The sequence below is a fragment of the Mastigoproctus giganteus genome, chromosome 12 (assembly GCF_048544385.1).
Source record: "Mastigoproctus giganteus isolate SK-2022 chromosome 12, ASM4854438v1, whole genome shotgun sequence".
NCBI classification, from domain to species: domain Eukaryota; kingdom Metazoa; phylum Arthropoda; class Arachnida; order Uropygi; family Thelyphonidae; genus Mastigoproctus; species Mastigoproctus giganteus.
The window spans coordinates 62,296,901-62,321,306 of NC_143586.1; the positions used below are offsets into that span (position 1 = coordinate 62,296,901).

The window sequence follows — 24,406 nt, forward strand, 5'->3', positions numbered from 1 at the left end:
ATTTATTTATTTATTTGACAAAACATTAATATATATACATATGCCTCAATTGCTTTTTTTTTTTTTTTTGTGCACAACAGTTTTCTGTACTGGAAAATGCAAGTGACTAATACTTCTATGTTTATATTTTATAGTCTTAACTTTTTTATCAGAAAAAATAAAAGTTTTACAATAAATATTCTTGTTGACACTGACGAAAAAATAGGAAATATTTTTAAAACAGTAAAATAAAGTCTACCCATATAGAAAAAGAGAATAACAGAAAAAGAAGAGAAATGCCAAAAAACAGTTAAACTGGTTTTTGGCATTTCTCATAAAAAACATTTTTAAAATTTCAAATTTTTCATTAAAAATAAAATTCTTGCAGTCCATCAAGAAAAGTTCAAATATTGATGTACTTTAAACAGAATTCATAAAACCAAAATCTTTTTCCGGAAATAAAAACCACAGTTGAGCACTTGTCAGATGCCCAACTTTGGTGCTGTTCAACTGCTTTTGTCATGCTCAAGAGCACAACTTCTATCAGATTAATACTAGTAAATGCAAGTAAGGTTCTACATTTGGAGTACAATGAGTTGTAAGTATTAACTTGGGTGGAAGTGCACTGAACATTGTTAAGCGCTCAGAAAATTGGTTGGAAGATTGACTCAGATATTTTTATTATTATCCTTTAATGTGTTTTTTTTTTTTTTTTCTCTATGTGTCAGGCAAAATTGTTATTTCTACTGCAAGGTTTGCCAACAAGTAAATATGCAGTTTATATGTTAATAATGATAACATATTACACTGAAGCTCTTTGTTGCTTTTATGGCATTAAATTATTGAAGGCATTATTTATATTCCATTATAGAAAGTGAAAAATAGCAATCCATTGATAATAAGGCAGCGGGACTCATGTAGTTAAGTTCAACTTGTGGTTGCATTACATTTTAGGTAGTGTTTTGAAGATGCTGAATAGCTAAAGATTGTCATTACTCTAATTATATATAAGGAGTATGGTTTCCACTCAGACTTTTATTAATTAGCACTGTACAACACCAGTTTTAAACTTGGTAAAAATTAAATTTATGTCAGCATAGGTGTGTGGAAATGATATGATTTTTTTCCTTTTCTTTCTTCTTGCATTTAAATCTTGAAATATGAGAAAATCAGTACAAATCTTTAAATTTGTTATATAAATTTTAATCACAATTACAGTTCTTACAATTTATGAAAAGCTGCTTGGTATTCTATGAAGCTTAATCCCATGTAAATTTGAGAATCAGTTATTAGTTTATTACGTGCTGGAATTCTGATTGCCCTAAAGAGTAAAAAGAGTTGATCCTGGACTCAACTACTTTGCAGCCCAATCTTTGAGGTTTGTTTTCAAGTCTGAGAGAAAAAGAGTGCATGGTTAACTTCCTTTTACTCTTTTGTGTAACCAAGATTCCACTATGGAGTTAAATGCTTTCACTTCATAGAATACATATTAACTTTTCATAAATTTTAATAACAGCCCTTTCACTGAAAATTTTAGATACAGCTCTTAAATATACTTTAATGTTTATTAGTTTAGTTTTCAGTTGTGTGAAGTGTAGTCACTGAAATTTATTTTAATATTTGTAATTAATGAATGTACAATAATATTGTACACATTAATTGCATTGTGCTGCAAAACCAAAACACAATTATCATAAAAAATTACTATTTGTCTTTTACAAAGTATTGTGATACTTTCTAAAATATATGCTTTATTAAATGAATCTGTAATTCGTACACAGCTTATTATGAGCATGGATAATGTTATCACTTTTATGAAATCGCGATCAGATGTATACTAATACATAGAAAAAAAACATTTATCGTAATCAGCACTTCAGTTTGTTATCACTTTTTTGCCTTATTGCAGTTTAAGTGATTACATAATATTCTGATTTGGTCTTAAATTCTGACACATTGCACGTGTAGTTACTGCCATTGCTTAGAAAGAAATTACTGTATCTGTACTCCTAACAAGCTGTTTACTGCAAATCATTAACCCTTTTCTAATTCTTGATTTTAATATTTTATTTATTTGCTTTTAATAGTTTGTACGGATTTCTAGAAACAATATGACAGTTTAATTTTTATTGAAAACTTTCTCAAAGAAATAGTGGACAATCAAATTAAAGTATTTTATGTTGCTTGATTTTAATTTCTTTCTGTCCCCTTTCACAATTTTTTATATACACATTTCTGCTCTATATCAATAAAAAATGCAAAAAAAGCTGCATTCTTGTTTCTTAATTATTGTTATCAGTTAGGCTGAGTCCAGAAATGAATGCAGCAATAAGCAGTGTCCACTGTATTACATTTTTTTACTTTCTTCTTGTATTGAAAATTTTATTGAATGTTATACTGATTGCCTATTTGTCTATATGATTGTTTTTTTTTCTAGTGAATATATGAGTGATCAGATGGTGCGAATTCAAACTATCTGTTTTCTGATAACATTAAAAGCAGATAGTGACTCAGTTCAAGAACTTGTTTCCCAACTTGTATTACTCTTAATACAGAAGGATAAAGATTTCACTTCGACAAGGACTCGGCATTTTGGTAACTCACTTATCCACAGAGTTAAAAATAGAATTTGGCAGTCACTGATGATTTTAGAACCTTTCCTGGACGAAGTATTATTTTTTATTATTCTGTGATATTATAATTTTTCTATTGTACATTAAATATACGGTATATAAAATAAAAATAAGTTTATCTGAAAAAATTATAATAAATGGTTGTCATTTTTTTTCACTAAAGATTAAGAAAATAATTGGTAATTTTTTATAATGTTTTATACACTGTTGCAAAAGTGAATATTTAAATCTGTATATGATAAAAAGAAATTTAAAACAAATTTTTTTTTTATTCTGAAAATTTCTCCCTAATATATTAAATATTAATGCCTTCATATTCATAATGGACTTTTGGTCTCAGTTACATATAAGAATTGCATGTGCTGAGTGTGATCTAAATATTGTAGCACAAGACTGATGTGACTTTTTTTTGCATGCTGTTCTATCACTAAGACATGTGAAAAAAAGTCTCAGATAACTGATTTGTATTTTCAGTTTAAGTAGAAGTTTATTAGTCATTAGTAAATTCATCCCTCCTTCCTTCATCATTGAACTTTTCGGTTTGTTCTTAAATGTGACATTGTGATTAAATATAAAATTAATACAAAATAAAATGATAGGGCGTTAGAATGGAAAGTGTTAAACATAAATGCAAATTCACACATATCAATTAGCCACATAATGCAGATTCAGTTTTAAGCATTACCATCATCCAGTCTGTTATAGCCAGTGAGTGTACAAATTAGTCCTTCTGTTTGGTATTTTCTTCTATGCTATTTGCTGTTATATCTTTAGTCCTATCTATAATTTATTTTTTTTTTTTGTTATTTTGGTTTTTTTTTAGGAGCATTAGCAACTAAGGCCATATTGCTCCGGGGGTATGCGGTGGTCATTCCCTGACCTTTCCGCATTCTCCGTATTTGGTGGTCACGGGCTCGAACCCCAGTCTAATCAAGAAGCATGTACTAAGCACTGCTGCTCCTGCCCACCTGGCTATGGAGGCGCCCCTAGCTATAATAAGCTCTGTTTCCTCTAATGCTTACTTGATGCCACCATTAACCCTCCTTCCTCCTAGTCTGCCTCTGGGCCCAGCACCTTTCATTTTTGTTTCAAATGCTTGTTGAGCTAATCTTTCTTTTCCATACTTTTATATTCCAATGCCAATATGGCTTCTTTAAGTTTCTTATCTGCCTTACTCACCTTTAAATGGATATTTTTATCCCAAGATGTCTTCTTAGTTCATTTTTAAATGACAATTTACTAATTCTTGCCATAGCAGTTTGCCATCAAGTGTTCCCTCATAATAAATATTCATGCAGTGTTATTCATTGCTATATTGAGCTCATCCAAGGTGGAAAATCTCACTCCCCGTCCATTTTGATTTGTTTCCAAGGCTGATTTATTCCTTGGAAACAAATCAAAATCTGGGGAAGTGAGATCGGGACTGTAGACTCAGTGGACCTTGTTTTAATGGGTCTGCCTAGCTGCTTCTTTCAGTGTGGGTCTCAAAAATTTCCTTAGAAATGAGACAATATTGACTGTCTGAATACTTGAAGAATACTTGAAGAATACTTGAAGAAGTGTATGCGATAAAGGCTGTTTGTTTGGTTCCTGTCAAAATTTTTGGGTTTCAATGAGAGTAAGGATGCCAGTATTTCAGGTTCAGAACACCATAACCCTACTCATGAATTGCATTGATTTTTTTTATAAAAGAAGGAAACAACTCTTTTCCATCTGAATGACAGGAAAGATGTAATTCAGCAGTGACTGTCTTTTTTCATCTTCAGATGCAGTGTTGGTGGTCAGCAAGATGCAATGTTTTTAGTTTCACAAATATTCTGTTATATTGTATAAACTGTACTCTGGCTGATGTCAACAACACATGCAATCTCATCACATCGCAAGTCTGTCTTTGTTCTTGCGAAAGTTTTTGGATTTTTCCTCTAACTCTACCAGTTATGGCATGAGTTCAAGGTTTTGCTTCCCTTAGTGGATTCACCCATGAGAAAATTATATCGCTAGTGAGAGATAATAGTTCTGTAGAGGAGTGGTAAGCAAACCTCTTATAAGATTTGCAGATCTTATGTGCAGGTTTAGCACATTGTTTAATTTTCCTCAATTGTTAATGTTCTACTTCTCTTTGCTACTCTTTTGCACACTTGTTGCTCATACCCTGCAATGAAGAAAGTGATATTATTGAGATTGTAATGTTTATTCCCTAATGTCCAACAAATAAAATAAAAAGATGATTCATACTATTTATATTTTAGAATATGTTGGGGGTGTGAAGAACTTATGTTTCACATATTGATGCATTTGATTTTTAGTTATAAATACATGTTCAGGTTTATTCAAAGGAAAATAAAGTTTATAAAAATTGCAGTTGTTTATAAAAATGCAGAAATGTGTACAACTTTGAAATTATTCCAACACAGGCATTGGAATAATTTGAAAATTGCACACATTTCTTCATTCCTGTCATGGGGGACACACTAAATTTTTCTTCCATATATTACTGGACTGTTTACATAGCCTCAGTGTTCGCTGTTCATCATAAATTTGTTAATAGAGATTACCTGCCATATGATGAGAGACCAGGGACTTTCATCAAATGACAAGTCACACATCAAGAGCTGCATGACTGTGCCTTGAATTTTAAATAAATAGTAGATTCACTTTTTTGGTGATGCTACTGATATTAAAAACAGTATTAATAATTTAGATTAGGGTACCTCTTTCTGCCTTGTCCAGTATTCAAAAATGTCATGCAAGCTGATCAGGCTGATAGAAAAGCTCACGTAAAATAAAGAAAACATAGGTGAAATGCTACTGCAATCACAAGCATGTCAGGCCTTCTAAGTACCTGGATGCAAACAGTAAAATGCTGCCTCACTACATGAAAAGCCCCCAGTAATATTACTATTTTGCTACCCATAAGGGTGGAGTGTGGATGTAGTGGTTTCCAGGCTTTCATATTCACATAGCTGATGCTGCATTTTTTTTATTGAATCTATTTGCAATAAAGAGTTAAAATAAAAGTGCTGTCAAGTTAAATCTATCTTGTCATATAGGAAAAAAAAATATTGTCATGGTTTTAGATTTGCATTTTCACTAGTAATTTAGCAATTATTTTGTATATGCTGGTTCAATATTCCTACTAAATTTTCACCAGCACTGACAAAAACAACCACTTTAATTAAGAATGTCCAATAATGTAGCATACTGTTGATGAAGTTGTAAAGGAAATTTTTTTAAGTCTATGGGAGGAGGGATAATAGATACAAGCAGGCACAGCCGAACAAAACATATTTCCACTTGTTCAATATTTAAACATAAACTGGGGACAGAATCTGAACAGAGTAAGTATTTTACCAAATAAGATGGCAGACATGATTTCAAGTGAATAGAAACAATAAATAATGCATTTAAAAATTGAATTATGCAGTTTCATATGGTGCCAACACTGACAACCCTTTCACATAGTGAATTTCCATTCATTTCACTACCTGAGTTTTATAGGAAACAGTGGACCCTTTCAGACAGTCCATTGTGAGTGGAGCCTATCAGCCATTGTTTCCTATTACAGCTCACTTGGAGTGGTGTGGAATGAATGGAAGTTGATCTGGCTGAAAGAGCTATAAATGGAGAAATATTTAAATATTTCTCTATACTATCAGAATATAAAGAGTGAAAAATTTTTATGACTTATAGGATTTCAATATCAAACTGTAGTGCACAACAATACATTGTCTTTCACTGTTTCCTACAGTAGAAAGTTTTTTAACCAGTGGCAAGTTTAACATTTTTGGAGCCATAAGTGGGAATTCTTTTAAGCAAGTTAATTATAAATTTCATGTCTCTAGCACTCTTTTACCCAAAGTTATTTATGTATTCATGGGTTCTCACAAGGGGCCCAAAACCAAAAGGGTTTGGAGGGGAGCCCATTGTTGTTAGCATTAGCACTAGTTGAGGCATATGATGCAAGAAAGCAAGCTTATACAGCATCAGCCAAAAAAAAAAAAAAAAAACCTTCCCATTTCACCCATCTGGGTACTCCAAGTGTTTGTCTAATTCAGCCTTAAATTTATTTAAGCTATCAACTTCCACAATAGATTGAAGTCTCTTCAAGCAGTCAACTACCACTGGCTAAAGGCAAACTTCTACTCATCTACTCTACAACTGTCTTTCCTCAATTTGAATCTATGCCCCCTCAGGTCCTTAGTCAGAGCAAACAGGAGTATCCCATCAGCATTGAGCCTGCTCAAACCATCCAAGGCCTTATACACTTTAATCAGATCATTTCGCAGGTGCCTAGTCTCCAGATGCTGCAACTTGCAGAACTTAAGCCTTTCTTGGTAAGATTACCCCTTTATTCCTCTCACCAATCTTGTTGCCCTTCTCTGTACTCATTCTGGCAATTCCAATTCTACATCCTTCCTAAAATGAGGCCCCCAGACCTGTACGCGGTACTCAAGGTGTGGTCTGACTGTTGCCTTATACAAAGGGATAATCACCTCCTTGTCTCTGCTAGCAAAATTCTTATATATCATTGACAAGACTCCATGACCTGCTCTGGCAGCCTGTCTGCACTACTCGGAGAACTTCATATCTGACTGCACAATTACTTCCAGGTATTTTTTATTTTCTATACCATAAGTGTAGTACCACACAGTTGGTCCATTTCTCTGGGCCTACTGCTACCCATATGCAGTTGATAGCTTAAGTACTTTGCATTTTAGGCACCTCCGTAGCCAGGTGGGTAGGAGCAGCAGTGCGTAGCACACGCTTCTTGATTAGACCGGGGTTCGAGCCCGTGACCACCAAATACAGAGGATGCGGAAAGGTCAGGAAATGACCACCGCATATCCCCGGAGCAATATAGCCTTAGTTGCTAATGCTCCTAAAAACTAAATAACAAACAAACAACTTTGCATTTGTCAATGTTAACTACATTTGCCACTTCTCCACCCATCTGCCTAACTTTTCTAGATTCTGTTGCAGTAGCATACTGTCTTTACTGTCATTAACAACCCTGCCAACCTTTGTATCATCTGCAAACTTGGACATTAAGCCTGATCTACCTTCATTGATATCATTGGTAAATACACAAAACAACAATGGGTCCAGCACTGAACCCTAGAGGTGCTCCATTGATAACATTAGTCCACTTGAAGCAGTGTCCATTTATTACCACTCTCTGCCATCTCCCACTCATCCATCCCTTTATCCATTGTAGGAACTTGCCGTTAATGCCATACCACTCCAATTTGTACAGCAGTCTTCCAATAAAGTTATTTTTTTGCATCCAGTTCCTTTATGACCACATCGTAGTATCCAATCAAATTGGTCATACAAGACCTTCCCTTAACAAACCCATGCTATGTCTGAACTATTACTGCAGTCTTGTCTAGATGATCCTGCAACACTTCTTTAACCAGTGACTCCGTTATTTTCCCCAGAACAGAAGTCACACTGTTAGGTCTATAAATTATTTGTCACCCTTTGAACCCCCTTTGTGAATTGGGGATACAATCCCTGTTAGAGTTTAGTAAATGTAGTGTGAATGTAGATGCAAAATACTCATTCAGTTTGTCAGCTATCTGAGCATTATCACCAACAGTCGAACTACTAATATCAAGTGTACAAATCTGATTCATCCCCTTCTTTCTAGAATTTACATAAGTAAAGAAATCTTTGTTGTTTTTCTTTGCACATCTCCAGTCCATGGGGACCTCCCCTAAATCTAAGGATGCTCTCATAATTATGGCTAAGGGTTTGCTTACTTCCCTCAACTGCCTCCTTTAAATATAACTGGAGAGATTCCATCCTCCTCAGGTGCCTTTTTTTTTTGTTTAACTTCAACAATTTCTCCTCCACTTTGCTCTCCGTTATTACAAAATCATTTAGTTCCCTGTTAGAGTTTAGTAAACTTATGTCCTCCCCCTACAGAATTTCTCATGTGTGAATGTAGATGCAAAATACTCGTTCAGTTTGTCAGCTATCTGAGCAGTATCACCAACAGTCGAACTACTAATATCAAGTGTACTAATCTGATTCATCCCCTTCCTTCTAGAATTTACATACGAAAAGAAGTCTTTGTTGTTTTTCTGTGCATCCTTTGCCAAGGATTTCTATATTTGTTTTCTATATTTATCAGTGATATTGATGAAGGTATGTCAGGCTTAATGTCCAAGTTTGCAGACAATATGAAGGTTGGCAGGGTTATTAATGACAATAATAACAGTATGCTACTGCAACAGGATCTAGAAACATTGGGCAGGCGGAGGAGTGGCAACTGAAATTTAACATTGACAAATGCAAAATACTGCATATGGGTAGCAGTAACTCCAGGGTAACATACCAACTGTGCAGTACTACACTCAGAGTAGTGGAGAACGAAAAAAACCTAGGAATAATTGTACAGTCAAATTTGAAGTTTTCTGAGCGGTGCAGATAGGGTGCCAAAGCAGCTCATGGAGTGTTGTCAATGGTATACAAGAATTTTGTTAGCAGAGATAAGGAGATGATTATCCCTTTGTATAAAGCAATGGTCAGGCCTCATTTTAGGAAGGATGTAGAATTGCTAGAACGAGTGCAGAGAAGGGCAACAAGATTGGTGAGAGGAACAAAGGGGTACTCTTACCAAGAAAGGCTTAAGTTCTGCAAATTGCATCATTTGGAGACTAGGCACCCACGAGGTGATCTGATTGTGGTGTATAAGGCCTTGAATGGTTTGAGCTAGCTCAGTGTTGATGGGATTCTTCCTTTTGCTTAGATTATATACCTGAGGGGGCAAAAATTCAAATTGCGGAAAGACAGTTGTAGAATAGATGTGTGGAAATTTGCCTTTTGCTAATGGGTTGTTGATTGCTGGAACAAACATTCATCTGTCGTTGTGGAAGTTGATAGCTTAAATAAATTCAAAGAACTGAATTTAAAGTTTGGAGTGAATGGATGGGTGAAATGTCAGGGTTTTTTTTTTTTGGCTAAGCTTACTTTCTTGCATATATGCCTATACTAATGCTAAAAATGATCACCTTGTATAATGGAATAGTGATATTAGCTTGGAAAGTAATGAGTTATTCCTGAATGAACTTCAAGTGCAAAATAGCAATTTTTTTATACTTACTAATTGGGAGGGGGGAACGAAAGTGATCCTTACTTAGTCAAATAGATTAAGGAATCTGTTATGTATGCAAATTTTTAAACAGATGATAGATAAATCATGAATGGTGAAAAAAGAAAAAGAAAGATGACTGTAAAACTGAATAAAAGCAGTAGTAGCTTGCTATAGAATGAGTTAATTAAAAATATAACAGAAAAATAAAGGGACTTAAAAATTTTATTTCATGCACAGTTCATGAAATCAATTTTATGTTTATTTAACCATCAGAAACGTCAAATATTTACATGTTTATAAAGAATAACTTGAGCTAAATGGAGAGGTTCTATTGCATATTTTTATGGATAAATTGCTATAAGCTATAACTGACAGAATACAAGCTGCTGTTTTTCTTATTAGAAGTCTTGCAAAGAGCTACTTTTGAATATATATTTACAACTCATGGAAGAAAACCAGCAACCATCTGTAAGATATCTTCAAGAGTGGTTGGCCATTAAGATACTCTTCGAGCATCCAAGTCTCATGGAGAATTTGTTTGATGTTGTTACTAAGGTAAATATAACTACTTGTATCATGTTCAATATCAATAAATATTATCACTCTTTCTCCTCCACTTAAAATAATCACTTTCAAAAGTTTGGACTTTTCAGAAAGTATACAGATGTTCAGAAGGTTAAGCAGTAAAACAAATTTATATCAGTTTATATCAGTTTACATAATTTTTAAATGTATAAAACAGGTGGCCATATCAAATTACCTTGAAATTTACCTTTTTATTTTACTCTTGGAGACTGTCAACTTGTATAAATGTTTTTGAGAATTTCAGTCAAATGTTTGATGTTAAAGGTGATAAAGTTTAGATGATTTTTGTGGTAGTAGGGAAAGTGGAAGTTGGCCAAACCCAAGTAGACATAACATAGTTAAAATGTTGGCTCCAGTATTGTAAGCAGGTTATAGATATGATTCTAAGAAACAGATAACAGATCACTGGCCTTAGGGAGGCAGTCCATTCTGGCACAGGATGGCCAATATATTACCATAACTGTGAGATGCCACAGAAACTGCTATATTTTTACTTGGTTTGGAACTTTTACAAACCAGTTATCAATGAAGCATCATCATCTGGGGTTGACTGAGTTATCATAATATCCATATAATGTAATGAAAAGGGAGATGACAGAGATAGAGAAAAGCAGCGATTTTTTGTTGTGAGCAAGCATGTAAATTGCCACTTTAGAGTGAAATTTTCTTAATGAATTGTTGGTGTTGGGATGTGTAGGTGCTTTTGTACTGGACTTATTTTAATAGACACTAATGCCATTTCACATATCCCTTGACTAGTGAACCTAAAGTATCTGAAGAGTGAAAATATGGCATGTTTATATTGGCTACCCAACCTGCCAATTTTAGCCAAAGAGATCATGCTTGTACAGTACAGTACAGCTCATATTGCTCTTCCTGTCATTCATCTCAATGAATTGAAGGCTACTCTTATCTGTAGATGAGAATTTGAGTGTCATTAATTTGATACCTCATGTTCTTAGCTGAAGAAGAGTTTATCCTTAAAGGAGATAGTACATCATTAACATAATTTTTCTGATCGACTTTAACACCATCTAAATTTGTACACTGCTGACAGTTTGCAACACGTTTTAAGTTCTGTACATATAATATTTTCATAAAATTTAGATATATCATTTTTATCTCTACTGCATGAACACTAAAGTGAGTTTAAATGCATAACTGAAAAGAAAATAATTATAGATTGAAGTAGAAACTTCATTACTGAGATAGACCAATGCAAGAGATATAAAAAAAATAACAAAGAATTGCATACTGGTCATGTCTTCTTTATAAATGAAATTTGTACTCTTGTAGAGTCAAAATATGTTTCTTTCATTTATAGGGTGCAGAAAAACGCCTTGGTAGCATTGTATCCTTTCTTTCTATAATTGCGCATCTGAGTTCTTTGGTTCATGGAAATAAAGTAGAATCACAGATTGAGGAATGGATCTATCTAGTTTTGCCATGGTGTATGGTTCAGCATTTTAATACCAGAGTTTATGCTCAAATGACATTATCTAAATTACTAAAGGTCTGTGAAGAGAAAGGTTATCAGGAAGTCTTATATAAATTTCAACCAATTTCCATATGTTTAACATCTACTACTGAGAGTGGGTAAGCATTTCCAGTAATTAAATATCTCTTTTAAACATAATTGTATTTTGATCTTGAAATATTGCTATCATGTCGATAAATAATGATTTAGATTTTCAGACATATGATATTTTTGGGAGGGGAAACTTAAATATTTCTTTTTGAAAATATAAAATGTTCTGTCCAATAATATTAAAGCCTATTAACCCATTTTTGGTTGGATGTCAGTTTTTTATCTTCATTTTTTTTTTTTCCCCACTATTGTTTGCTGACTTTTGCTCAAAGCTCTGTTGAATAAAGTGCATTGAAATTCTGAGGGGGAGAGTGGGTGGCATTGTGTCAAACACCAAAATAAAAATTTTTTAAACAGCTGTATTTTTCACAATAATTCTACAAACTTTTGTAACCACGCTCATATGTGATTATTAACAAAATCACCCTATTAACATACAGTCAAATAATTCCTGTCACATAGATGTTCAGATTTGCTGCTGCCTTTTCTACAGATATTTCTGTCAGTATGGTCTTCTTAAGTGGATATCTTTAATTTAACCTCTCTCTTTCAAATAAGCCCAAACACAAGCATTGGTGTTCAAATAGATGTTATTTGTGATTCAACTCCAGACTAACTAAAGTGAACGTTCTTCTTCATTTATTTCTTCTACTTGTGCTCTTTAAATGGCATTCCTAATATATTTCCTGAATTTCAACTTACAGAAATGCAAATCCAGTAATTTGCAAACATGTTTCTTCTGTCATCTCAACTCCAGAGCATTATAATCTACAAGTTCCATTCTAGTACACACAGAAAATATCTGTTTTGTTTATATTAAACTTATTGTCATTTTGAAATGTAAAGTTATATAATTTTTCTTTTACAAGGGACATTTGAAAAGTACATAGCCTGAATATAAAGGCCATGTACTTTTCAAAGGGTTTATTTGAGGAGTCTGATAATATGTTACTTTTTAACATCTTCCCTTTTGGAGTTAATACTCTTTGACTATTGTGTTGATTCCAGCTGTGAAGGAAGTTTTGCCTTGAGCTCCTAGGAATGCATCTATTGCAGCAATGACATCGATGTTGATGGGAAAATGTCAGTCAGGTATCTTTTAAAATTAGGAAATAGGCAATTAAAGCACATCTGAGGAATTGATCTATCTAGGCCTGAATATAAAGGGCTTATTTGAGGAGTCTGATAATAACACAGAAGAAAAATGCATGGGATGCATATAAATTATCAAGCGACTCAGAAGCCTATGGCAGATATAAGCTAGTCTGTAATCAGGTCACAAAGGAGGTTAGCAGGCGAAGGCAGATTACGAGAAATCCTTGGCAAAAGATGCTAAGAAAAACAGCAAGGATTTATTTACTTATAGAAACTCTAAAAGGAAGGGGATGAATATGATTGGTCCACTTGACATCGATGGTTCGACTGTTGATGATCCTGCTCAGATAGCAAACAAACTGAATGAGTATTTTGCATCTACATTCACACATGAGGAATTATTAAGATTTGAAAATGGCAGAAGGTTATCAAATTGTAGCAGGATACTTAATGATTTTGTAATAACTGAGAGCAAAGTGGAGGAGAAATTGTTGAAGTTAAACATAAGAAAAGCACCTGGGATGGATGGGATCTATCCAGTTATATAAAAGGCGGCAGCAAAGCAACTAAGCAAACCCTTAGCCATAATTATGAGAGCATCCTTGCACTCAGGGGAGATTCCCACGGACTGGAGATGTACAGATGTATCCCCAATTCACAAAGGGGGATCGAAGGGTGACACGAGTAATTGCAGACCAGTTAGTTTAACTTCTGTTCCAGGTAAAATAATGGAGTCACTGGTTAAAGAGGCATTGCAGGATCATCTAGACTGCAGCAATAATTCAGATACAGCATGGGTTTGTTAAGAGAAAGTCTTGTCTGACAAATTTGATAGGATATTATGATGTGGTTACTAAGGAACTGGATGCAAAAAATAATTTTGATATCATATATTTGGATTTCAGGAAAGCTTTTGACACTGTTGCGCATGGAAGACTATTGTACAAATTGGAGCAGAATGGTATTAAGGGTAAGTTGCTACAATGGATAAAAGGATGGTTAAGTGGGAGAAGACAGAGGGTGGTAATCAGTGGGTGCTGCTCTTCGTGGACTAATGTTATTAGTGGAGTCCCACAGGGTTCGGTGTTGGGTCCACTGTTGTTTTGTATATTTATCAATGATATTGATGAAGGTATATCAGGCTTAATGTCGAAATTTGCAGATGATACAAAGGTTGGCAGTATGCTATTGCAACAGGATCTAGATAATTTGGGCAGATGGCTAAGAAGTGGCAACTGAAGTTTAACCTTGACAAATGCAAAGTACTGCATATGGGTAGAAGTAACCCCAGAGAAACGTACCAACTGTGTGGTACTACACTTAAGGTGGTAGAAAATGAAAAATACCTGGGAGTAATTGTGCAGTCAGATATGAAGTTTTCTGAGCAATGCAGACAGGCTGCCAGGGCAGATCATGGGGTTTTGTCAATGATATATAGGAATTTTGCTAGCAGGGAAAAGGAGGTGATTGTCCCTCTGTATAAGACAATGGTCAGGCCACACCTTGAGTACTGTATACAGGTCTGGAGGCCTCATTTTAGGAAGGATGTAGATTTGCTTGAGCGTGTACAGAGAAGGGCAACAAGATTGGTGAGGGAACAAAGAGATCCTCTTACCAAGAGAGGCTTAAGTTCTGCAAATTGTAGTGGCTGGAGACTAGGCACCTGCGCGGTGATCTGATTGAGGTGTATAAGGCCTTGAATGGGTTGAGCACGCTGAATTCTGATGGGATCCTTCCACTTGTTCAGATTACGAACCTAAGGGGCCATAAATTCAAATTAAGAAAGGACAGATGTAGAATAGATGTGCAGAAATTTGCCTTCAGCCAGCGGGTGGTTAATTGCTGGAACAAACTTCCATCTTTCGTTGTGGAAGTTGATAGGTTGAATAAATTTAAGGAGGAACTGGACAGGCATTTGGAGGGAATGGTGTAATTTTTTTTTTTTTTTTTTTGGCTTATGCTGCATAAGCTCATACACTTGCTTTCTTGCATCACATGCCACTACTACTACTATGTTACTTTTTAACATCTTCCCTTTTGGAGTCAATTCTCTTTTACCACCGATGTTACAATGTGTTGATTACAGTTGTGAAGGAAGTTTTCCCTTGGGCTCCTAGGAATGCATCTATTTGCAGCAATGATATCGATGTTGGTGGGAAAATGTCAGTCGGGTATTTTTTCAAATTAGGAAATAGGCAGTTAAAGTCCAATGGTGCTAGATTTGATGAATATGGGGGATGGTTCAAGATTTAAAAGCTGCATTCATGCAGTACAGCTCTAGCACTGACAGACACATGAGCAGATGCATTGTCCTAGTGCCATCTGCCTTTGATGCATACACACAAGTGTCTCAAATGGTGTGTACAACATGTCCCTGTGACTGTCTGCCTGTTCTGAAGATAATCTACTAACAACACTCCATCAGCATCCCAAAAAAACCAATGCCATCACTTCACCAATAGAAGGAATCAACATGAATTTCTTTGAGGCGGGGAGAGAAGATCTGTATTTCCAATGTTTGGATATTTCTTTGTTTTTGGCTGAAAGTGATGGGCCCACATCTCATCCATGGCCACAAACTGAAATTTGCTGAATCTGCTTGAAAAGAATGCAAACGTTTGCTTGACTTGGCAACTCTTGTGCACTTTTAATTTGTCATCAACGAATTTGGGATCCATTTTGCAGACACCTTTTCATAGCAAGAACCCGTTATTATGGAGTACACATGTTCAGATGAGATGCCTTATATGCTGGCAATGTACCAAACTGTTCCTCATTGATCACTTGTCACCAGATCATGCACACTGTTGACAACGTCTGGATTGATGGATGTTACAGTTCTTCCAGAGCATGGGTCATCTTCCAGGATCCTCCCCCCCCTTTTAAAATTCTGCTGCCCACCTCTTAACCATGGAATTGGAAGGGTAATCCTCCCGGTGTTGTAACCATATCCTCATGAATTCTCTTTAGTGTTTTAACCCCTTTTTTTCTCAAATATTGGATGACTATGTGGTGACTGATTCTGTCAAATCTTTCCCCATTCGTGCAACTTTGTTGACTTTAGGAACTGTAATTAAAATATAACGTTATTAAAATTGCACAAAACTTGGCAGGTTACTATTTGAAGTGATATACATTAAATAAGAAAATTTTAACACTGTACCACTACCCATTCATACTTAGACCACAAACTTTTCAAACACCCCTCATAGGTGCTTCATAATTTATAGAATATATAGTAACTTTGTATACATTGTACCTTTAAAATCATGCTGTTTTTAAATTTGAATATCCTAAGATATGCAAAAGAGGAATAACTTTTTTTTTTTTTTCCAAAATTTATTCCTCGGCTTTAGTAAATATTTTTTGTTGTCATTTTTTTAAGATTATAGTATATAATACAGGAAATTGCTATCAAGTGAGAGACAGATTGCGAAACACTCTGAGGTGAAGGGCTATTATTTAAGTACAAATATAATAGAATGATAAGGGAAAAACTGAAAATATAAGGAACTGTTGCAGTAAGTAAACATAGTGGATTCTTTAAAGATAAAAATAATCATCCCTCCAGAAAAGTAACATAGGTTAAGGAGATATGTGAACAATCTTCAAAATGCTGTGGAAAGTTACCTTGAAGAGCAGTTTAATGCTGCGTGGTGAAGGTTAGCCTAAAGAAATAATTGAATTGGAATGTTTGGAAACCATACCACATACAATTTTTATATCTAGAAGACTAGAATCAGAAACAGGAATTCTGTGAATGCTTTCTCTACTATCTGAATGACTATTCAGAATTTCTTTAAAATGTTATTTGGTCAAAGGAAGCTTTTCAAATAGGTAGTCTCATCAGCAGAATCACATTTGGGATCCAAATGATTCAAAGTGACCTTTTTGAGAAATATCTGGTACAAGCTAACATTTGTATTAGTGTTATTAATATTAGTATACTATTAATAACAAATTAGGCAAGAAAATGATGCAAAAAAGCAAGCAAACATCAGCAAAAAATAATAATAATAATAAATCCCCATCCCCACATCACCTGTTCATCCCTTCCTATAGATTATCTAGCCGGGTGGGTAAAGTGCCTGCCTGGCAACCCAAAGGTCGTGAGTTCGATTCCCGCCTCGTCTTGGATCAAAGTACTACAAAAACCTTGGGAGGTGCATTATGGCCACAGAAGCCTATGCGCCAACAACTACCAAAAAAAAAAAATAGATTATCTAGTGCTTACTTGAATTTATTCAGACTACCCACTTCCATAACAACAGATCTAAGCTTTTTCCAGCAATCAACTTTTTGTTCACTGAAGGCAAATATCTGCTCATCTATCCTGCAACAATCCTTTCTCTCTTTGAATTTATGTGCCCCTCATGTTTGGCCCGAGCAAGAGGAAGAATGCCATCAGCATTGAAGTTATTCAATCTATTCAAAGTCTTAAATACCTCAATCAGACCTTGCAGTCTCCAAATGCTGCAACCTTGTAGAACTGTTAACTTCTATCTCATTTTCTTTTGTTCTCAGCAGAATGCTACAATACATATAAATAATAGTATAGTAATAATAGTAATTGTGTTTGTTCAACTGTAAAAAGATGTGTAATAAATGATGGAGAATAAACTTTAAAATGAAAAATGAAGATACTCTTCTTACCTCTCATAAAATTTAAGATCAAAGAAAATATTAACTCTACTTTCTGTATATTTCAGGTACCTATAATGTTTTGTTACTTAGCATAATATGATATGTTGTAATTAATTTCTTTTTCAATTGTCATTTTTTCCAGAAATATTTCTAGAAATAGGCAGAAGCTGCTGGAAGATTTCTATTTCTTTTCTTTTAATCCTTGTGCTCATTACAGCTTAGAGGTAATGGTAAACCTTAACAGATCTTATTATCTATTATTTTATATTACTGATATTATATCTTCTCTTTGTGCTATTTTGTTCTTTTTTACCTTCAGCAAAAAGTGTATCAGTAAATTTTTATGTACTCTCAATCAGCTTAATATCATTTAAAATCTCATTGGAAGTGACTGCAAGATATTTTCATCTTTCAGTATGCATCTTGAATAATATTAAAACCACTAACACCTTTACAAAGATACTAGTTCAAAGTTCGCAAGTGGAATTATTTTATTTAATTTTTATTATAAATGATTGCTATATTAGGAGCTGTAATTTCTTCTTCTAATCATCATTATGCATAACAATACATGAGGAATACTGTACTGTATATAGATATATATATTGTGTTCTTACTGAAGACTATAAAAATGATATTTGGTAAAGTTTACCGTATTAGGTACCTGTCAGTTGTGCAACGTTAATGCTATTGCACATAGGGCAATTAGGCATTATACGTGCATGAAATTATATTTGTCAATTTTATTTAATGGTATCTATCTGTAGGGAATTAGGTGTATTAGGACCAAACTAACAAGTTAGTAAAAGTAAACTAACTTTTGCCTGGAAGGTCTATGTAAAATTATATTAATGAAAATAACAATAAAAATGATAATAAACAATGAAAATTGTAAATAACATTCTCTCACTTGGTCATTGGTCTGCTACTTCGTCAAGGGCTTTGAGCAGACCGATAGCTAATGTCTGTCTATTGGTCTGATCCAATCGTTCGGATGTAGATAATTTTTTAATTTATCGCGAAGCTTCCTAACATGGGAAAGATATTTTTGTTTATTCGAATATCAAGATTTTAAGGCAAGCTTAACGATATTATGCGATGCGTCCAGTATTAGTTGTTTTATGCCCGAAATTTTTTGATTTAAATTAACCCTGGCAAATTTCGGAACAATGTTGTTTTGAAGGCAATATTTTAGAAAAGAAATATGGTAACTTTTGGCTGAGTATCTTAGTGTTGATTTAATGTAATTTTGCACCAAGCAGTTCAAAAAATCCCCCATAATTGTGTGTATCGATAGGATACAAAATACTACACCAACCAACAATAGTAATATCAAAAAATACTTTATTTCTGTCCCGTTATGTTGAACAGTGGCACAAACAACTTAATAGATTCTTTAAAGATACCGAATTTAAAATTGTGGCCATGCCAATATGGAAATTACACACTATACTGAACAATTGCTCAGTTCTTTCCACATTCGCAACACAAATTAATGACCTGGTATACAACATTTCTTGTGGTGATTGTGACTCGTCTTACCAAGGTTCGACGTGTTTTTCTCTGAATATTCGTGTAAATCAACATGAAGCCTCAGTTCATGCTTCTTGGTCAGCAGCGTCAGAATTAGCCTTTCATGCCCTTATCGAAAAACATACTTTTTTATTTAACGAGGCCAAAATACTTAATGTCTAGTGTAATTATACGCGACTATTAATTGCAGAAACCGTAGAAATTAAATTACACGAGAATTCTGTTAATGTTCGTCGGCCATATTTGATCTCCAATGCGTGGACCTGCATGCGCGAAGACAAATAATCACTATTTAAGTTTCATGTTCAACTCTATTTGGTAATTTTCATTCCTGTGATCACGACATATGGTCGAAAAACGTTATCAGCTTCAGGAAGGAAAATCATTTTGAATATTTTTGTTAGATTCTTTTTAATATTTTTAATTGTGTTAAATTGGTTTTTAATTAATTTTTACTCTAATGTAAGTTTTTAAATTTTTTCGTTTTAATTTCTGGAGAGTATCATACGGAATTGTTCTATGTACTATATTGAGGTAAACTCCTCTTATTATTTTACAAAAACATAAATACATTTTCAGAATCTTCTCTTCATTCCTATTGTGTTGTGTTTAGTTTGGGTGATTCCCACGTTCGACTGCCATTTCTTGTAAACACAAAGGCGAATCGTGCATAAGCGAATTCAGTTCATGTTATATATGACATCGTTCTCCTATTTATAAATCACATATAATCGAATTTGTGCAGTGTAAACATGTGTTACATGAGGACTGTGTTACATTGTATAATTCTAAAATGAAAACGCATGCTTAAAAAAAATTGCAATTTTTAATTCCCTTCATACAATGAAATAATTACCACTTTGTCTCTACTAGCAAAATTCCTGTATGGCATATATAAAACAACATGGGTTGTGTTAGCAACCTGTGTACACTGTTGAAAGAACCTCATGTCAGATTGTGTAATTACTTCCTCCTGATTCTTTTTTTGTTGTCAATGCCTTAAGCTTGTTATTTCCTAAGTACATTACAAGCCTCCAGTACCTTCAGAGTCAGTGCAAGCAACAAGACCTTGACCTATAGGAAAACTGCCTGCGGCAATTTACCCCAGAGTTACACTACCAAATGTCATACATTTGGGAGTCAAACTTTGCTGTAAATGTTTTAGTTGTTTAAACATTTTAGTTGTAAATACAGTTGCAACTAAAACATTTAAATTACATTTATAAATATACTATACTATACTACAATGTATTATACTCATTAAGTACTATTTATAATACAATGAAATACTTTTTTTTAAAAAATATTCAACACTAGTTTTAAATATAGAAATAACACCAATTGGACTGTACCATGAACCATCAATTCCCAGTGCTGATTATTTTAACTTTTGAATTACTGCTCCAATTAACTCCTCCAAGCTACACTACAAAACAATCTATAAAATATACTATAATGGTATTTACCACACTCAAGTTATATAGTTTTTATAATTCCACAAAAACTAATAAGAAAATGCTTATTCTGTGATGGCAAGCAGACCAAGCTGATACAAGAATTTTAATTTAACTTTTGAATTGGTTGTCCATTTAAAATAATAAACACATGTACATGATCAGAATGATAAAAACTGCAACAACACCACAAATTTAAAACAAGTAATCAGAATCATTAATCAACCCAGCAATCAACACATACCCACACAAAAACTCGAGTGTGGTACCAGACAATATTTTTTATTATTTAAACCATCTCATTGATGAAAATCAGTTTTTTCCTTAATTCAGTTCATTCCCCTTTTCTGTACAAACCTTGATTTGTTTCTGTATGAGGATAAAATGGCATATTAATAAATGAATGCTTTTAACAAATAAATATTTTTTTTATTCTCAGGATTAAAGAAATTAGCATGAATTCATTGTTATGTTATTAATTAATTAATAATGTTCTGTACAACTTAATATAAAAGCTATTTCTAGACTTAAACAACTACAAAGTTTTATCAAGCTAATGTTGAAATGAAGTAATACAATTTTTTTTAATGAAGTAATACAATTTACTTGGTAGTAATTTCATGCAATGAAAAGATATTACTGGCTGTACACATAGTGCTGTGGAAACGATTCATTCATGACTGCTCTAGCTTATTTAAAAAACAGAATATCACATTATATAAGTCCTCTGTGACAGTATAGTAGTTTGGCTTTGTTAGTCATTTAGAGAATTCTGTGTCTGAGTACAGTTATATTCTAGAGGGATTTCTAAACTCTCCTTTAATCAGAGCTGTAGTTAACTGATCTCAGAAGGAGGGAATGGAATTTTTCCCCCCTGTGAATTATTCCAGGTTTTTCAGCCCACACAATATGCAAATCAGCTCATGAAAACACACTTGTACAGAAAAAATAAACAATGGCGCAATATGACCTAAATTTCTGAAGTCCCCAAAATCCAACAACTAACATAGAAGGATTGGATTTATTGTAAAAAAATGCTTTTAGTGCATTAGTTTTTTTTTTCTTTTCCAGACAATTTTCTATGAGTTGCCTCGTCTGTCCAGCTTAACTGATGAGGAATGGATACTGCCATCTTGTTTTGATGCTGTGCATAGTGGAAATAAGTTATGTACTTATATACCTATATATAATAGTGATATGGCATTGAAACATTCAGATCCAGCTACCTGGGTTCTAAGAGCATCAAGTAAGAAAACAAAATTTATCATATTTTTAGATTGAAATTTGTTTTAAATATTATCATTCTTTTTAATTGTTAAACATCTTCTAACTATTGGTGAAATGTATTTCATCAAGGAAAACAAATTTCATGGTTAATATTCTATAAGAATTACTTCAGACCTTTATTCCACTCTTTAGTTTAGAACCAAAATTATAAATAATAGAATTTCCAAAATAATCTTTAGTATGAACTAATACATAAAATAGAAATAATGTTCATTACAAATCAGTGCACAGACTACTGTCCATCATTTGACAAGAAACATAAAATTACTTATAGATGATAACCTTCTTAGAGGTTACCAGAAAGATATAATAGAAGCTCTGTAGCCCATATATCTGTTTCATCAAGCAAAGTAAATTAGTGGCAAGATCACCAAAATGCTTTTTTGCTGATCTTGCCAGGTACATTGTCCATCTTCAGACCTTTTGAAGCACCTTAGTGTCTTAGTATTATATTAATAGTGACAAATGATGTAAGGAAGCAAGCTTATACAGCATCAGCCAGAAAAAAATTTCTGCATCACCTGTCCATCTTTAATCATTTGTCTAATCCTGCCTTACATTTATTCGAACTATCCACCTCCACAATGTCAAATGGAAGTTTTTATTCCACCAATCAATTACTCCGTAGTTGAAAACAAATTTTCACAAATCTATCCTGCAACCATCCTTTCCAAATTTAAATTTTATGTCTGCTTGTGTGTGATGTCTGAGTAAGAGTAAGGATACCATTAGCATTTAGTTTACCCAATCCATTCAAACCCTTAAACACTTCAGTCAGGTCTCCTCAGGTTCCATGAGCTTAGGTTCCTTGTGCTGTTATTTGCATAACTGAAGTCTTTCTTGGCAAGAGTACCCTTTGTGTGTCCATGACTAATCTTCTTCTCTTCTCTACACATCTTTGCACCCATTCCAGCAGATCTGTATTATTCCAAAAATGAGACCTGTCTGCAGTACTCAAGATGCAGCCTAATAAAATTACTTGGATTATCTTACATCACAAGATAATACCTTGTCTCTGCTGGAAAAATTCCTATATATCATTGACAAAACCCCACAAGTTACACTAGCACCCTGTCTGCACTGCTCAAAGAGCTTCGTGTCAGACTAAAATTATGTTATGTTTTTTTTTTGTTCTCGACTACTTTGAGTGTGGTTCCACCTAATTGGTATATTATTCTGGGATTACTGCTACCCATCTGCAGTAATTTGCAGTTACCAGTATTAAATCTCAATTGCCACATCTAAGCCTATCTACCTAATTGGGTCAGATCTTGTTGCTGTAGCATATCTTGATTCCTGTCATTATCCACACTGCCAACTTTTGTAATATCAGCAAACTCAGGCATTTATCCCAATATGCCTTCATCAGTATCATTAATAAATCTTGAAACAGCAGTGGGCTGAGCACCGAACCCTGAGATACTTTACTAATAACATTAGTCCAAGAAGAGCAGTGTCCATTAATAATTACTCTGTCTGTTATGTTACACTACTCCAATTTGTATAACAGTATTTCACTCTGAAAAGTATCAGAAACTTTACTGAAAACTAAGCATATGATGTCCAAATTGTTTTTTGTATCCCAATTCCTATGTCATAGTGGCCAATTAGATTAGTCAGGCATGATCTCTCCTTAACAAATGTGTTCTGTAATTTTCATATAACTATATGATGTTCCTGCATTACTTCTTTATCCCATTGACCCAGTGGTGGGATTGAGCCGGTTTGCACAAACCTGTTCCTAGAATTTCTTGAGTTTGCCAAACCAGTCCCTAAAGGATGTTTCACAATGAAAATTTTATTAAAATAAAATATTAATAAACTATGGTTTTTATTTTTTATCTTGAAAAGGGGGAGTAAAGTGATAGAGAACCAATTTTTGAAATTTTTGATTCCACCACAGCATTAACCCCATTATTTTTCCCGGAATGGAAGCCCCGTTTACAGATGTATTATTACTCACTCACCCCTTTGATCCTCTTTTGTGATTAGGTGAGGCATTTACACATCTCCAATCTGTAGGGACCTACCCTAAAGAGGATGCTCTTATAATGATAGCTAAAGGTTTGCTTATCTCTTTTGATATTGCTTTTAATATAGAGTATAGAGTATTTTCAGGTCTCACGGCACCAGGGATTTACCCCATCTCCGTGTATGTTCTTTGTATCGAGGACAGTACTCTGTCAAAACCAGAGATTTAATGTGTGTGGATCATGTTGTGTAATATGTTGTGCCCATTGTTCTTCTGGCTTGTTGGCCACCAGGCCCCTAATGGGACCCGACCTTACCATACTCTGCCACGGGGAGGCCAGCCAGGTGTATCCATTTATTCATTTGTTTCTCTGGCAGATCCTTCCACCTACTTTTCAGAGATTATATATAATTGGATAGATTCCATCAGCTCCAGATGCCTTATTCACTTTTAGCTGCAATGATTTATCTTCTCCTTCCACTTAGTTCAGGCCTGGCCAACCCAAATCACTCTACAAGGCCACCTTTGATGAACTCA

General features: G+C 34.1%; 1 protein-coding gene across 1 annotated transcript in view; it reads left to right on the plus strand.

Annotated features, from left to right (window-relative positions):
• The window catches only part of LOC150077103 (tRNA (guanosine(18)-2'-O)-methyltransferase TARBP1), a 110,351-nt gene that overhangs the window by 70,291 nt on the left and 15,654 nt on the right, over positions 1-24,406 (plus strand). Inside the window, exons 16-20 of the mRNA XM_090385785.1 lie at positions 2,417-2,648; positions 10,114-10,266; positions 11,621-11,892; positions 17,766-17,847; positions 21,682-21,856. Of these exons, the coding sequence (XP_090241911.1) occupies positions 2,417-2,648; positions 10,114-10,266; positions 11,621-11,892; positions 17,766-17,847; positions 21,682-21,856 (914 nt within the window). The remainder of the gene's footprint in view (positions 1-2,416; positions 2,649-10,113; positions 10,267-11,620; positions 11,893-17,765; positions 17,848-21,681; positions 21,857-24,406) is intronic.